The 16,850-nt window shown below is 45.5% G+C and overlaps 3 protein-coding genes across 6 annotated transcripts in view; 2 read left to right on the forward strand and 1 right to left on the reverse strand.

Annotated features, from left to right (window-relative positions):
• The window catches only part of LOC128847233 (butyrophilin subfamily 1 member A1-like), a 41,342-nt gene extending 33,022 nt beyond the window's left edge, over nucleotides 1-8,320 (forward strand). Inside the window, exons 7-11 of one of the 2 annotated variants that reach the window (XM_054046611.1) lie at nucleotides 1,325-1,357; nucleotides 2,216-2,236; nucleotides 2,652-2,678; nucleotides 5,775-5,926; nucleotides 6,912-6,996. In XM_054046611.1, coding sequence (XP_053902586.1) covers nucleotides 1,325-1,357; nucleotides 2,216-2,236; nucleotides 2,652-2,678; nucleotides 5,775-5,893 — 200 coding nt within the window. In that variant the 3' untranslated portion in view covers nucleotides 5,894-5,926; nucleotides 6,912-6,996. Of the gene's footprint in view, nucleotides 1-1,324; nucleotides 1,358-2,215; nucleotides 2,237-2,651; nucleotides 2,679-5,774; nucleotides 5,927-6,911 lie in introns of both variants that reach the window. The other variant, XM_054046610.1, reaches the window with a different exon arrangement.
• Nucleotides 8,321-8,425: 105 nt separating this feature from the next.
• On the reverse strand, nucleotides 8,426-13,840 carry LOC128847257 (zinc finger protein 436-like). Of its 3 annotated transcripts, none has more exons than XM_054046649.1 (2): nucleotides 13,748-13,840; nucleotides 8,426-11,750 (listed from the first exon to the last, which is right to left on the reverse strand). In XM_054046649.1, exon 2 carries the CDS (start codon nucleotides 11,535-11,537, stop codon nucleotides 10,680-10,682), a length of 858 nt encoding a protein of 285 aa, XP_053902624.1. In that variant the 5' UTR covers nucleotides 11,538-11,750; nucleotides 13,748-13,840; the 3' UTR covers nucleotides 8,426-10,679. The 3 variants fall into 3 exon arrangements, with proteins under 3 accessions (XP_053902624.1, XP_053902623.1, XP_053902622.1); XM_054046648.1 differs by having other exon boundaries at nucleotides 8,426-11,747; nucleotides 13,672-13,840; XM_054046647.1 differs by having other exon boundaries at nucleotides 13,672-13,840.
• A 229-nt stretch (nucleotides 13,841-14,069) lies between these two features.
• LOC128847263 (zinc finger protein 436-like) overlaps nucleotides 14,070-16,850 on the forward strand; it is a 29,277-nt gene continuing 26,496 nt past the window's right edge. The window contains exon 1 of the mRNA XM_054046655.1: nucleotides 14,070-14,152. Coding sequence (XP_053902630.1) covers nucleotides 14,151-14,152 — 2 coding nt within the window. The 5' untranslated portion in view covers nucleotides 14,070-14,150. The remainder of the gene's footprint in view (nucleotides 14,153-16,850) is intronic.

A 16,850-nucleotide genomic window follows, 5' to 3' on the forward strand; every position in this document is an offset into this window, starting at 1 on the left:
CCTATTGTCCACACTCATGACTCCAAGAATGCTTGGAAGCATGGTCAGAGGGACTTGGTAGCCATTACAGTTGTAGTCCTTTTAGTAAAGCCCTCTAGAAGCTCAGTCTGCATACCCAGGAGCTGACAAACTCCAAGCTGGGGTTTATCTGAACGATCAGATAGAAAAGACTTTACCCAGGATACAGTAAGGAGGGTCCTCACACTCTGATTGGAAAGCATGGCACATAGACCACAGATTTATTGACTATATCAATGCTAATAAATGCAGTGAAATCAAAGAATAGTTCTTATGGCAAGGGGTTGGCCATGGCCAATTTTCTAATTGTAGGCTGCTTCTTGCTCTAGCTGATAAGCAGCAAATTTCACGGTCATAAGAACAGCCAGACTGGGTCAGACCAAAGTCCATCTAGCCCAGTGTCCTGTCTTCCGACAGTGGCCAATGCCAGGTGCCTCAGGGGGAATGAACAGAAAAGGTAATCATCGTGATCCAAGTAATCAAAGTGATCCATCCCCTGTCGCCCATTCCCAGCTTCTGGTCACCTCTGATTCTCCAGAAACTTACTTGGCCACACAGCCTACAATAGTTTGATCTGCAGACTAAGATCATAAAACAGAAAACACTCCTAGGGAGGCCAAGAGTAGCACTGGCTAGCTTCATCAATCTCTGCTGTGGGGTTTCACTGTCCTAATACACCACAATTACCAAACTAGGAGACAAAGACCACCACTCTCCCTCTGCAGCCCTTTATCACCCATTTAATTGCCAATTGGTTGTCAAATTTTCACTAAAAGAACATCCTCTGAACAGTAAAAGTTGAAGGCTTCAGTAAATAGTATAACAAAACCTCCTTATGTAAAAAAAAATACCCCAAACTTGTGGGGTTGGTCCATGTCTGTGATGACATGGTGGGTGAGGTAATATCTTGTATTGGACCAACCCATCTTGTAAGATCAACACTGCAAACAATTATTAGAATGAGACTTTGTACAAGCAGTATTTATGGTCCTGATTTTAGGGAAAAGATAAAAAAAGTCTATTTTAGAATGTTTTTAATTTTGATAAATTGCAATTGGGCTTCCACAGAAAGATCAACTTGTGTCTGTCCTTATTTCATAGGAACATAGGAAACAGGAATGGACATATTGGATTAGATATGTGCCTATCTAGTTCAGTATCCTGTCTTTAATAGGAGAAAGATTTTCAATCTTTCTGTCTCACATTGTCTTTAATAATTTTAGCATAATTATATGAAATAACACTAGGAATATCACCAAAAATATGACAACGTGGAATCTCATATTTCATTCTCTTCTTCCTCTAGAAAAACTACGATTTCAAGTGGAGAAAGAGAAAGGTAAATTTCATTTACCTCAGTGTGTCTCTAAAATGAAGAAAAAGTAATAAAAGTTTATCTTTGTATCTCTGGTAGAAGAGGTGTTTTTAAGTAAACCAAAAGTGAATGTTTCCCTGATAGAGAGGAAACATTACAGAGAAAAATTAGAGATATCAAATATTCTGATTGGAGCTGGTTAAATCTATCAAATAAGCAAAATTGCTGCTGCTCGGATACGCTTTCGGAAACTGCTTATTACACATGTTTGCTAACGCAGCTTTCTTTCCATAGCTGTACACCTAAGGAAAGATAGGCTGTGAGTTTAGTTTTCATTGTAGATCCTTTCTGTTAGTAAGCCAGGACATCACTGGAGTGAATATGATATAAACTTGTATAACTTTAAAACTACCAGAGCAACCTACCTCAAACTCAACTCAGGGCTGAGAATTCCTCAAGGCACCAGGCCACCTACAGGTTAAGCATTGCAATGAATCTGGCCATTACCTCTGTCCGTGGTATCCCCCATTTTAAGCATAGGGAATATCACTGGAACTGGTAATCCCTGTAAAACCTGAATGCACTTTTTAAATGTGTGCACTGTATCTCCGCAACTGGAAATCTTAGAAGGTGAAATTGACTTCTGTGGAGAGAGGTCACCTCACAGACCCATGCACTGCTTGAAGCCCACTTAAACCTTATTTTGATTTAAGCGATGCATTATATTGGTGGCTCACTGCAAAAGGGTGAATGTATCTTTGAACCACTTATCAAGTAAATCAGTTGTTAGGTAATTTAGCTAATTAAAAATAGCAGTAGACACAGTGCTAGAATGTCTTTCTTTCCAGTATTATTCATTTCTGGTCTTGTTTTTTGTTTCAGAAAAATATCTTTCAGGATTTGGTAAGTTCCATTTTCCTCTATTATTATGAAAAAGCAGCCACTCCCTAGTTAAGACTGAATATTCCTGTCCATTATAAGCATGATTCTCTCCCCGTTTCTAATATACCAATTGAAAGGTATTATATAGATATAGCTTTATACATGAAAGGTATAGCTTTATACTTAGGATGCATCGTCTTTGGGCAGAGGAAATATGAGTGAATTTGAGGTTATTGAGAAGGCATTTTTGAGATAAAGTACTCAGAAAAACAGGTAGTCACCATAGTTTGAAACCACAGTGTTCTTGTAAGGATTGGAGCATTCAGATTTCTGATTTGGGTTTAACAAAGATTTTTTTCAGTGGTACCAAGTTGTATTATATTAAGACTGCATGTATTTGGACAAGTCTTCAGCTGTTTTTGTACCTTTGTTTCAGTGCTCAGAAAAGCCCGAAGATTTGCAGGTAACTGAAATTGACATGTTACCAATGTCAAAATACCTTTCTTTCAAAGACCTCTGCTCCCTTTTCTCAAAATTAGCAGGATAAAATAGTATTGGTTCTTAAGAGCGATGTAAGAGGCGATAATATAAAAATGCAAGGTAATGTTTACCCCTTTTAGACTTGAGCGGTCAGCCAAATTTGGGGTCCTGCAGGTTGTTTATTAGGAGGAAAAATTGATGTTGGAGTCAGCTATTTCTTTGATGCAATCCTGTTTACTTACAAAGACTGTACAAAGTCATGTATCTCTGAATACAGGAAGAATCAAACAAGAGGAAATAGTTTCTTTTTGCACAGTCCCAAGCCTCTTTCAGCTAACATTCAGTCCACAAAAGTTTTGCTCTAGGCTTTTTCTCCGGGCCACGCTCCCAGTGTCTATTCAGGATGTGTCCTTCACTTTCTGCTTCTTATCTGTTTCTGTTACTGCTTTGTTCTTCCTGCCTTTCTCTCACATATACACCTCTACTGAAACAATACCCACTGAAACCCTCTGCCCATATATGCCTCACATGTGCCTTTCTCTTGGGCAGTATCATTTGCTTGTGTTATTGGTGGAAAACGCTATTGTTTCAGCTACGTGGTTACATAAAGGAGCTCAATTACTTTTCCCATTGATACTGAATGAAAGGCAGTTGTTAGACCCACCAACTTTTATGGGGTTTAGCCCAACCCATAACATTATAAACAGGACAAAGAGCTCAGAGGAACAGAAATATGAGTCCGCAGTGTAGCACTTTTGCAAAAAAAAGCAAACATCATGCTGGGATGTATTAGCAGGAGTGTTGTAAGCAAGACACAAGAAGTAATTCTTCCGCTCTACTCAAGGCTGATTAGGCCTTAGCTGGAGTATTGTGTCCAGTTCTGGGCGCCACATTTCAGGAAAGATGTGCCCAAGTTGGAGAAAGTCCAGAGAAGACCAACAAAAAATGATTAAAGGTCTAGAAAACAGGACCTATGAGGGAAGGTAGAAAAAATTGGGTTTATTTAATCTGGAGAAGAGGAGACTGAGGGGGACATTATAATAGTTTTCAAGTACATAAAAGATTGTTACAAGGAGGAGGGAGGTAAATTGTTCTTGTTAGCCTCTGAGGATAGCACAAGAAGCAATGGGCTTAAATTGCAGAAAGGGCGGTTTAGGTGGACATTAGGAAAAGCTTCCTAACTGTCAGGGTGGTTAAGCAGTGGAATAAATTGCCTAGGGAGGTTGTGGAATCTCCATCATTGGAGGTTTTTAAGAGCAAGTTAGACAAACATCTGCCAGGGGTGGTCTAGATAATATTCTTCTTAGTCTGGCCATGAGTGCCAGGGACTGTATTAGGTGACCTATTGAGGTCCCTTCCAGTCCTACACATCTATGAAATCTGATTCAATGAGAGATCTGAGCTGTAGCTGCTAATTTATTCCATCTGAGTAAAGTGAGGCCTCAGAAGGGAACATGTACCTAAATGCCTTTCTTCCATGTGGAGAATCCACGACTTGTTAGACATAACTATTATCCACCCACATTCACCCCCAAAACACAAGCCAATCCAAATTTGGATGGGAGATCTCCTGTATCTGAAGTGTCCTGCCCCGGTGGTTCAAATATTGTCCCACCTCAGAACAAGACCACCTTGAAATAAATGTTTTCTTATTTGGCTTTGAATGTTTAGGCATCTTAACATGTAGCTTGGTACTCAAATGGTGGTTCATCTTGCCAGGATGGGCAGGGATGGGATCCCTAGCCTCTGTTTGCCAGAAGCTGGAAATGGGCGATAGGGGATGGTGGATCACTTGATGATTACCGGTTCTATTCATTCCCTCTGGGGCACCAGGCATTGGCCACTGTCGGAAGACAGGATACTGGGCTAGATGGACCTTTGGTCTGACCCAGTATGGCCGTTCTTATGTTCTTAGTGTCAGTGCAACTAAAACGCCCATGATTTAGGTGCTTTATTAAATGCTCCTCTAGGAGCTACTGCAAATATCTACAATCACTGTTCTCAACATCTTTGATGTAAATAACATACAAAATGAGACAACTCGATATTTATGTGGGATGGAGGTAAATCTGGGCCTTAAATGTTTTCTTCCCATCATAGCTGGAAGTAACTTTATTAGGCTGGTAAAGGGGAGGGTGAGGGAAGAATAAGTTTTTCAAGAAGATGGATATTACACCCCATTTTGGAGGTCCTGATATGGACAACTGAGACGTTTGAGCAATGCTGCTGTGAGCTGAGGACAGAGAGATCTGATTGCAGGGATTCTATACAATTGGCTGGATTCTCTGAATTTCCTTTAGTGATGGTCACAAGGAGACAAGGCAGGTGATTTCTGTCTTTTAGGGCTAGATTTTTCAATAGTTGGTCACATTGGCTCTGAAGCTCTTTTGAAAATTTGGCCAGCTCATTCTAGCAGGTTTCTCATCCACACCTAGGACAGGAGGGTCATTATATCCTCCTATTCCCTCTTCCACTTAACACCAGGGATATCACATTCACCTCTCTCATTACCCTCAACCCTTCCTACATGCACAATATTAACCATCCAAAGGAGAGGTCTGTCAACACCCTGCTGAATGTACCAAAATACCCCTCTTTCTCCAACTACCAGTTCTACCACAGTCACATGTAACAGAAACTTAAGATAAAACAAAACACAACAAAACCAATTCCCTCCACACTGAACAAGTAGCCCCTTTGTCCATCAAATGAGCAAATACCATTCCAAATGCTCATTCCATAAATGAGCAAATGTCAAACACTACTACCTTCTCACCATACCCCCACCAAATACACCACCCGCAAATAGTTCCCACCCAGAAATAGCTAACGAAAATATGCCTGATAATGTTTCCACTCCCTGTCCTTAGGGAATGGCTGGAGGAGATAGGGGAGAAGATAGTCCTTCATGTAGGGGGTAAATGGATTTAAAGACCTCTTTCTCTAAATCAGGGGTCTCAAACTCAATTTGCCTTAGGGCCAGTGCCAGTCCTCAAATCCTCCCAGCAGGTCAATAATGTCACTAAAGATGGTGTTCAGAAAATGTTTATATTGTATTTTTTTATTTCGAATTTCTTAGAAATAATAAAACCATCACACAACTTTATACAATTCTTCACCTGCCATGGAGTTTTAGTGTTTGTCAGACACCTGGCAATGCTTCAGTTCTGTCAGTTTGTTGATGTTTGGCCTCAGTGACTGAGCAGTTGAAACCTTCAGGACTGCAGCAAGGTGTGCATCAGATAGTTGTGTTCGGTATTTTGACTTGTTTATATTCATTGTGGAAAAAAGTGATGCTGCCTCCATGGCTGATGATGGTATCTCTGTCCCTTTCCCCCAATCAATGGGAGCTGTGAGGGGCGGCGCCTGTAGCAGACATTGCTGGGAGCATGTCTGCCTGCATCTCTCCTCCACAGGCCCCAGTGGGGAGGTTCTCGGGCCGCAGATGGCCCACAGGCCAGGACTTTGAGACCCTTGCTCTAAATCCAGGACAACAAAACACTACTCATGAACTTCTGGCGCACAGAGGCCCACTTTCAGCTTTCCTCAGGCGTGCTCCACCCACACTCAGCCCCGCCCCCACCCCACCCTTCCCCCCAAGGCCCCAGCCTCGCTCTGCCTCTTCCCACCCCTGCTCCACCCCTGCCATGAAGCTCCACCCCACCCCATCTCTTCCCACCCCCACTCCACCCCCTCTCCCGAGCGTGCCCTGCCCTCGTTCCACCTCTTCCTGTCCCCACTCCTCTCCCTCCCCCGAGCACCTCCTGCATGACACCAAACAGCTGGCTGTTGGTGGGCAGGAGGTGCTGGAGGGGATGGGGGAGGAGCTGATCGGTGGGGCCTGCCGAATAGTTGATTGGCGGTTGGCTGATATGTGCTGAGCACCCACTATTTTTTCCCATGGGTGCTCCAGCCTCAGAGCACACATAGAGTCGGCGCCTATGGGCTAGTGTAAGGAATCATGATGACATTCAAACCAATAACAATATGCTTACAAACCTGATTATTTAACTTGCAATTTTTCTACACAAAGATACTGAAACTCTACTACTTTTATGATAAAATGAACATGGGCTGGATAGAATGTGGTCGCTTTCCAGATGTTATTAACTTAGAGGAATAACACATTTAAAATGACTAGTTGTGAATATGTAAGTATTAATGTTTTTTTGGATGATCTATACCAAAAGGAAAACTCTCTCTTTCCTCCTTCCAGTGAATGTGACTCTGGATCGAGAAACAGCACATCCTGAACTCTGGGTCTCAGAGGACCTCAAAAGTGTGAAATGTGCAGACATAACGGAGGAACAACCTGAAGATCTGGACATTGTTGATTCTTATCGCTGTGTCCTGGGCTATGAGAGATTTAACTCTGGGAGACATTATTGGGAAGTGGAGCTTAAGAACAAGACTATGTGGCACTTGGGGGTTTGTGCTGACTCAGAAAACAGGGAGAGGTACAAAAGTATAGCACCTGAAGGTGGATACTGGGCCATAAGATTGTGGAATGGAGAATGCAAAGCCCTCTCCACTCCTCGGACAACAATCACCTTGGAAATGAAACCCACGAGGGTTGGGATTTTTCTGGACTATGAAGCAGCAGAGCTCTCATTTTACAATTTGTCTGATGACTCCCATATCTACACTTTCAAATATATCTTCCCTGGGACACTCCGGCCTTTCTTCAGTCCAGGTGTATATGGATCTAAAGAGGCTGCTCCCCTGACCATCTGCCCAGTTATAGACTGGCAATGAAGGACACATTGTCATTCACAACTACTATTACAATTTTCTAGCTATGTCAGACTCACACAGAAAAAAAAAAAGGTAAAATGTCTGATGATGGGGAAATATCAAGTCGAGCTGGTTGAAAATTGAAAGACAAAATGTTTTTTCTTCGGAAAATACCATTTCATCAATATCTGAACTTTCCATGGGAGTGTGTCGATTTCAGCAAAACTTAGTTTAGAAAAAAAATTAAACAAAGCATTTCATTAATGTTGAAATGCCCCTTTTGATACTTACGGAACAAAAATTTTGATTTTTTGTTTCAAAATGACCTTTGTTTAACATTTTATTGTATATAATATAATAAAAGGAATAAAGGCAAAATTGAAACAATCTTTTATTTAAATAGATTTGTACTAATCTTGCCAGGTCCCAGTCAAACTACTTATGCTAAACAATCTGTTCCACCTTGCATTGTGCTGTGATGCTCGGAGTACCTTTCCCAGCCCTGCAGAAGAGCTCTGTGTGGCTTGAAAGCTTGTCTCTTTCATCAAGGGAAGTTGGTCCAATAAAACGTATTATCTCACCTGCCTTGTCCCCCAAGAGAGACAGAGTTTAGCCCTAGATTGGATACAAGCTACCACTGGCTTGAACAGTGGCATCTGGACATGCCCTTGAGCTATTCAACTTCATGAGAAATGGTACACTCAAAAGTCTGTTGGCTGACTTTTCTGGGCATGCTCAGTGTAATCAGTTTAACTCATGAGCGTTAGGTAGGTGACTAACCTGAGACCTAGCTCTCCTGCCAACATCATTTTTAAAGGGACAATAGATGCCATGCATTAGCTATGATATATGTGCAGAGCTAGCACCGGCGCTGACTTTAATTTTTCTGAGTGGGTGCTTCCCCTGCTCTGCCCCACGGCCCTGCCCCATTCCGCCTCTTCCCCAAGACCCCACCCTCACTCCGCCTCTTCCCACCCCACTCCGCCCCAGCTCTCCCCCTCCCTGAGCACCTCCTACCCACCGCCAAACACATTATTTTTTTCCCATGGGTGCTCCAGCCCCGGAGCACCCACGGAGTCAGAGCCTATGAGTGCTAGAGATCCCTGTGCCCAGATCAGAGCCATGGTTTGACCCTGTGACCCAAAACATCCAGGTATACACACCTCTCTGCATTATTGCAACAATCTTTGCACAAAATAGGCCTTGTGAGGTATCATCTAAAAACGAATCACTTGCTGCTCAACCATACCATGGTGAAATGTATGTAGCAACACTATATGTAAACTTATGAGTTCCCCCCTATGATGTTACTAGAACATGTTCAAGACCAGACAGCCTTGCCTCGGTAAAGGTGTGACATAGGTCTGTCCTAAACAAAGAAATGTGTGTTTACCTCAATTTACCTATAAGCTATAAACAGAACTATCCAGACATCAGAGGGAGGAGATTGCAGGGAACAGAACAATTTGAATTTTAGCAAATACCAGCAGGGGGAGAAAAACCATCATGGAGTTTCCATCACCACATGACTCCATGTTGCCTTCCTCACATAAACTTTACTTGGAGGAGTAACATTCAGGAGAATACATTGCAAAGGTTTACTGGTGTATAAAGATGGAGGGGCTGAATCTCAAGTGATATTCAATTGAATCAACTGATTGGATACAATATTACTGTACTTATAAAAGTATATAGAGTGAGGTCTTTTCTGAAAGCTAATGACACACTGGTGATTAATAGCATTATGAAAAGTCCATATTAACACTATGTGAGGAAATATGGACACCTAATGATATTATGCTTTAAAGTCGGTGGCCAGACAAGGAGAAATAGATAGGAGAGAAGGCAGCTATCTACCTGGCTGCAATGAAAGGTGAAATGCAAGTAGGGTGACCAGACAGCAAGTGTGAAAAATCGGGATGGGGTGGGGGGTAAGAGGCGTGTATATAAGACAAAGCTCAAAATATCAGGACTGTCCCTATAAAATTAGGACATCTGTTCACCCTAAATGCAAGGTTTAACCAAAAACAATGGAAGCCCCATTTACATAGAAATCAGCAGGGGGTTGGGAAGTCCACAGGAAGGGAAGTAGAGCATGAGGTCATCCTGCCTCTTAAAGCAAGGTCATTGAAATTTGGAAAACAAGGACAGAAGCCATCTTTGGGATCCTTCACTAGACAGACACAAAGGAATAGATCTCTTGCAAGTTCAGAAAGACGGGCCCTTCAACCAAGGGAGGGGTTGAAGTCTCTGGGAACTGAAGATAGGAAAGAAATCCACTTAGGCAAAGGTCTTTCACCCAGGTGGACAAGGGAAACCAGCCCCTTGGCCTTCTGCAGAAGAGCCTGGCTGAGAGGAAATTCAGCCCTGGCTGGCAAGAAGGAAGATTGCTGAGAGAAACCATCTTGAATAAAGCCCATACCTCGCTAGATGCAGTTTTTGACTTTTAGATGCAAATTTTCACTTTCATTTGCTTGTAACCATCTCTACTTTTATTCCTTTTCTCAGCATCACTTAACCTATGACCTTTTGTTAATACATTTGTTTGACATTGCACGTTGCCGAGCACACCGTTTGGGCAAAATTCAGGACTGGGAGTGCATTGGGGTCACCCTGCTGGTGGTAACCCAGGCTGGTAGAGAGCAGGGAGTGGGCCTGCTGTGTTGCTGGGATCAGAGTGGCTGGACCAGGGTGGCAGTTATACACAGACACTCAGGCTGTGACCTGCATGCTTGTTGCTGACTGTGACTGTCCCAGGCAGGGAGTTACAGTAGCAAAGCATTGTGAGGCTCTCAGGGTTACAGGGTCAGAGGTGATGCATCCTCCAACCCTGTGACAGATCCCCAGATCTGGGCAAAAAAACATTGGTGGAACCTCTCAACTTTGCAAAAAGTAGCTGTTGTCAGGGGGCTATATCTCAGGAACCCCATATTTAAATGACCCCAAATTTAGTTCACTCACCCTACCCCACAAACCCATGAGGTACACCAAATATCAGAGCTATCTGAGTAACCATGCAGGTTTTAGAGCACTTAGAAGAGACAAGCATTAAACAGAAAGCTGGTCCTAACGACAGCAGAGACTGGCAGCCTGCTACAATTTCTCTGCTGTGTGGAGTTTCTCACGTCCAATATGATGTGAACTCTGCTTGAAACATTTGCCACATTATGGACATTTAGGAGGTCTCTATCCTGTATGGATTTGCAGAAGCCACTTATGATCATAGCCCCAAGTGAAGAGTCACCCACATTCAGGTCCTCTTCGCCGTGTGGATTTTCTGATGTTTAATAAGATGTGAGCTCCGCTGGAAACTTTTCCCACAATCCAGGCACTTATAGGGTCTCTCTCCTGTGTGGGTCCTCTGATGCGTAATAAGGTTTGAGTTGACACTAAAACTTTTCCCACAGTCAAAGCATTTATAGGGCTTCTCTCCCGTGTGGGTTCTCTGATGCACAATAAGGTGGGAACTCCGACTGAAGGTTTTCCCACAGTCCAAGCATTTAAAAGGTTTCTCTCCCGTATGGATTCTCTGATGCACAATAAGCTGTGAGCTCTGAACGAATGTTTCCCCACAGTCAGTGCACTTATAGGGTTCCTCTCCTGTGTGGATTCCCTGGTGTCTAATAAGGTGTGACTTCTGAGTGAAATTTTTCCCACAGATGAGGCACTTATGGGGTTTCTCTCCCAAATGGAGACTCTGATGTCTAATAAGGTGTGAGCTCTGTATAAAACTTTTCCCGCAGTCAAGGCATTTATAGGGTCTCTCTCCTGTATGGAGTCGTTGATGTGAAATAAGATCGGAGCTCTGAATGAAACTTTTCCCGCAGTCCAAGCATTTATAGGGTCGCTCTCCCGTGTGGTGTCGCCGGTGTGTAAGAAGGTTTGAGCTCAGGCTGAAACTTTTCCCACAGTCCAAGCATTTATAGGGTCGCTCTCCTGTGTGGGTTCTCTGGTGAGTAAGAAGGTTTGAGCTCAGATTGAAGCTTTTCCCACAGTCCAAGCACTTGAAGGGTCTTTCCCCTGTGAGAGTTCTCTGATGTCTAGGAAGGTGTGAGCTGTCATTAAAACTTTTCCCAAACTCAGTGAATGTGTTTTTTCTCTCTCCCATTTGGATTCCTTGCTGGGATGTGGTTTCCTTGAGATTCCCGCAGCCTCTCCCACAACAAATAGATTTATCCACTTTTTTTCTAGCTGCCTCTCTTACAACTCTCGAAGAAATTCCCTTCAGTTCTTCCTGATAACGTCCCACGCAGTTACACTTGCTGAGGATTTTCTGCTGAGGATTCTCCTCCTTTGTTCTCACTCACTGTCCCATCACCTGCTGGGAGAGAGAGAGAGATACAATCCAGAGAGGAGTCATTCCATGGGCTGGAAAGAAAGGAAAACAGCAAAGAGCTGAAACACAACATAATAACTGTTTAGGAGATTGAGGAATTGGATTCTGCCTCCCCATCCCATCCAAACACTCAGGGGGAAACAAAGTCAGGGCAGAAACTCCTGCCAGCTGTCAGGACAGGTGGAAAGCCAGGAGTATATGATGTATGGCAGTGCAGTGTAGCCGTGTCGGTCCCAGGGTATTAAAGAAACAAGGTGGGTGAGGTAACATCTTTTATCGGACCAACTTCTGTTGGGGAGAGAGACAAGTTCATGAGTGCATGATGACACCTACTGGTTCAACCCTGGTTGGATTGAGGTGACGCAGAACTGGGGGAGTCTGTTCCCAAATAGAGCTGGGTTAAATTTTTTGGCCAGAGTTTAGTTGCTGAAGAACATAGTTTCAGTCGACCTGAAACTATTTGTGAATTTGGTAGAACTCACCAAATAATTTCAGTCCCCCCGCACACCCCAAAATTGTGGAGGGACCGAGGCACCTTTCATAAAATGGCCAGAAGAGAAGATATTGGTGGCTCCTTTATAACCTTTACCCTGGCGGCTAGGGCACTTGCTTGGGATGTGGAGAAGGGATTTGAATGTGGGTCTCCCAACATTGCAGGAGTACTAACATCTTTGGCTAATAATGTTAAAAATTCTGACCTTATTTCTAATCAGAATTTGTCTGGCTTTAACTTCCAGCCATTAGTTTTTGTTATGCCTTTCTCCGCTAGATGAAAGAAATTTTAAGTAGCTGATATTTTCTCCCTGTAATCAAGTCAATAATTCATGGCAATAGTTCTGCAAAACTGAGGGAACTGTCTATTATTCAATAATTATAGGTGGCAAAACATCAGTGAATACTGAGATTTTTTTTTATCAGGATTGATAAGTGAGCGAGAAAATGAGGCAAATCTATGAAAATTTACATATCTTCACTAATTAAACAAAAAAACCCAGCAAAATCTGATAGGTTTTTATATTAATAATGCATATGTAGATGAAAACAATAAGCAATATTTACACCGAGATTAATAATGTATAAATACAGAGAAATGAATCAAAATCAGATAGGAAATTATATCCAAATTCAATAAGAGAAAAAATTTGAAGGATGGTCCAGCAATGTTTGATTATTGGAGAGAAAGGTGGCTAGAGAAGATACTTATAAAGAGACACATCAGAATTGAAGGGTTTGGGCTTTTTTTTTTTTTTCTTTTTTTCTATATTACCTTCAAAAACTACATTAAGAAAATGTTACTACGGTTGCAAAGTCCACCACTCACAGCTAGGCTGGGCCAGAATAAAGGGTATCTGGGGAATATCGATTTCATCCGGCGCATGATACTGTAATACAATCTCTAATGCTAGAATCACATACTGCACTGTTCATTAACACAGGACCCTGCCTCCTTGTAGTTGGGATGTATTTGTTGCAGGAAACATGTCCCTGTCAGCAGCTGAATAGTGAAGAGATTTCTGTGGAATTCGGGGGGTGGGGAGGCAGGGCTGGGAGGGAGGATGGATTGGAAGTAATGGGTTTGGTTTTTAAAGGAAGAATAACCACCATTCCACAAACACACCCTCTCCATTCCCCTCACTGCTTTTCCTTCGTTCTGCCTCCAGATTCACCCCCTTCCCTTTCTGACAATCCAGAAACACAAAGGGGAAAACCCAGTGGGTGGGGCCCGTTCCTGGTTTCCCCTTTCCTGTTTCCCCTCCTGAATCCCCCAGTTTGGCCCCCGGAGCAGATCCCCCACAAAGGGGTGCTGCTAAGGCCAGATCAACCCCCAGGCAACTTCACACAGCTGCCAGATCCGAGTCTCCTGGGGCCCTTTGTGCAGTGACTTTCCTGCCCATCCCTCCATCACCTGGAGTCTTCGGCTCAGGAGCTGGTGTTGGCAGAGCCTGGGGATGCCCAGGGGGCTAGTTCCAAAAAGTCCCCACCTGGGCTGGGCACAGAAGGCGCTTTAATGAAGGTCTCGCCCCTGCCCAGACCCGGCTGGGGAGCAGCAGCTGCTGGTATCTCCCCAGATGACAAGGCAGGAGACAGCAGCTCCTGACCCAGGAAGATAAACAGAGCCAGAGCAAACACAGCTTCCCCTCCCCTCCCCGCCGAGCAAGAACCAGAGCCTCTGGATACAGCAGCTGATGAAGCTCTCCACCCCCGAACCTAGCACAGCCCTGGCCCAGGAACGATCTGGGGCCAGAGCCCTTCTCTCTCTGACCTTGAACCCTAGAAACCTGCAGAGCAAATAGCAGACAGATCAGTGCCACTGAGAAACGCGTCCCCTGCAGCTCGGGGCTCCGGGCAGCCTCTCTAGGGCCAGGATTCAGGGCTTCATCTGTAATGTAAGAGGGGCTGGGGGGGCTCAAGCAATTTTTTTACATTCATAACTGATGCAACAAGCCTAGAGGTGCCGGGGCTTAGATCTGGCACAAATTAAGCACTGCCAGACCCAGGCCCCCATTGCCCTGCATCCCCTCTGATTTTGGAGACCCTTGGGAACAATCCCCAGTCCCCATAGAAATCCCCCGTCCGCTGTCCCCGGGATATTGAAGTCACCCCCTTTCCATCCCACACTGAGGTAGATGCTTTAATGCACAATGCCGCTGCACCCAGGGATGTGCGTGGGGAGGGGCAAGCAGGGACACGGGATCCCCCAATCTGCGGGGGCACAGAACTCCTCTGGGGCCGGGGTGGCAGTGCTGGGGGAGAGCGAACTTCATCGGCCCCAGAGCTGCAGAGAGAACCAGGCCCTCCGGCCGTGGGGGGTGGGTGGGGAAAGCCAGCTCCCCCGGTCATGGGGGACACAGAAAGTGCCCCTCCTGGGGGTGCAACCCCCACACACATACACCTAAACAGACATCTGGGGCTCAGTGACCATGTTCCCCTCGGTTCAGACCCATTCAGATTCCATGGCCCCCTCCCAGCACAGTGCAGAATCAAGGAATGTTCCTCTGACAAACTAAACAAACATGATGCATCCTGATTTGACCCCCATTCCCGAACCTGACCTGATCACCCAGCTAGAACAAGGGGAAGAGCTGGTGGTCCCCAATCTCCAGCGCGCTGAGGAAAGCTAGGAGAGGAACTTGCACAGGCAAAGTATCAGTGAAATTGGTAGAGAAACCCTCTGATTAGTGCCAGATGCCTCCAGAAATGTTATGAGAGGGATTCCCCAGTTCCACCTCATCTCTCCAGGTCAGGGTTGTAACTAGCAGATGTCCTATCTTCATGGCAGATGTCACACACAGTTTCACACCCATCCTGGCCAACAACTGGTAGGAACTCCCAGTCCCTCCCTGCCTTTGCTTCCCCTCTGCTGTCTGGATGGGACTGAAGACAGACTCCAATTTCTCCGCCCAACAGTTCTTGTGTTTTCCTCTCTTTACTGTTCCTCTCTTTGTCCTCTCTCCCTGGCACAGAGAATGGGTCCTGTCTGGATTCTCACTCCCTATCCCAACAGGTGATGAGACAGGCAGTGAGAACAAGGAAGAGAATCCCCAGCAGAATTTTAAAATATTGTGTGCAGAATTTGTAATTTTTTTGGTGCAGAATTCCAACAGGAGTACCTCACACTTGTTTCTATTTGAATCTCTATCCTTAAGAAACTTTTTTTTTTTAATATCATCAGACTCCAGTGCTGCATGAGATATTGGAGTGGTGGCATATGGTGAAACTGGTAAACCAGGGTACGCTGTTCCTCTGGGAACAATGGAACTGGAATGTCTGTGGATATCCAGTGATACCACAGGGGGAAACTTTGAAGGGAAGCAGGAGCTGGGGTGCATCTGTTGTCAACCTGGAGGGAAAAGGTGGGACTGGTGTAGCCCAGGGGAGAGAAGTCTGGTGGCTGAGAGGCTGGTTGTGTTAAGGTGCTAACACCCAACTGGCAAAGGCAAGACTCCCTCATGCTGGTGACAGCGAGGGAACACCCAGCCCTGAGTAGCATCACAGCACTTGTGTCTGATTGTGAATGCACAGTTGGGAAGGAAGGCAGGTTCCTAAGCTCTTTCCTTGTGGGAGCAAGTGAGTTAGACAGGCGCTTCGCTCCATGTAGCCATAGGAGAGGAGTGTGCGTGGGGGATTCCTCCTTTAAACATTCAACCCAGGAGTTCGAGCAGTCACCCTGCTGTGGGAAACCCAGGTTCAATCCCCCCCTGCAGAAAGGATTTGATCAGGGTCCCCTCACAGCTTTTAGGAGAGTGCTCTCACCACTGGGCCATGGGATCTTCTGGTATGGGACTCCCTCAATGTGTCTTCCCGTAGCACTTTGGATGAGTCATTAAAGAAGGAGACAGGACCCTCCAAGCCAGGTGCCCCCTGGACTACAGAGTTGTTCTCTCTCTCTGGCCCAGCAAAAGCCCCCGCCGCGGCTGGGCACAGCTAATGAGTCAAGTCCCCTCCTCTCCAAAACCCCAACCCTGGAGGGATCAAGGGAGCTCAGGCCCAGATTAAGACACTGGCAATTTAGGCATTAGTCTAGGGCCCAATTTGTGTGTGTAGGTGGAGGAGAGGAGGGAGGTGTCAGGAGGCTGTCCACACTGCAGCGGTGAGGAGGAGCAGTGCTGGCTGCCCCACTGCCCATGCAGCTGTGACCAAGGCGCTCCACCACGAAACAAGTGGGGCACCAGGGTGACACTGAGTGAGTGGCACCCAGACTCCCGTGCACCAGGTAACAAGCCCAAGTCTCCCCACATACACCCCATCTCCCGATCCCTGGAATCATCTCCTGTCTGTCCGCCCATGGGTGCATTGGCTTCTATGCACGATGCCCCCTTAATGCTGAGAGAAGCTGCCTCTGTATGGAGCCCATGATGGCAAGTGTCTGGGGCAGGGGGCTGCAGCGCGGTGGGTTTATCGCTAGGACCCAGGAGCAGCTGGGATGCGGCTGGGAGCGATCGCTGGGGTCAGTCCCGGCAGCAGGAAGTGACTCGCAGCCGCTGCGGTGACTCTGGCTCCAGGCTCCCGGCGAGATCCCCGAGCCCCGGCGGCTGGTGCTGGGAGCCCGGAGCCCGGGCTGCAGCCGGGAGAGGGGAATCTCCA

This window comes from Malaclemys terrapin, chromosome 13, assembly GCF_027887155.1.
Source record: "Malaclemys terrapin pileata isolate rMalTer1 chromosome 13, rMalTer1.hap1, whole genome shotgun sequence".
Taxonomy (NCBI): domain Eukaryota; kingdom Metazoa; phylum Chordata; order Testudines; family Emydidae; genus Malaclemys; species Malaclemys terrapin.

Excerpts from the sequence above, each read along its gene's own strand:
- LOC128847257 (XM_054046649.1), bottom strand. The coding sequence starts at position 11,537 with ATGGGAGAGAGAAAAAACACATTCACTGAGTTTGGGAAAAGTTTTAAT.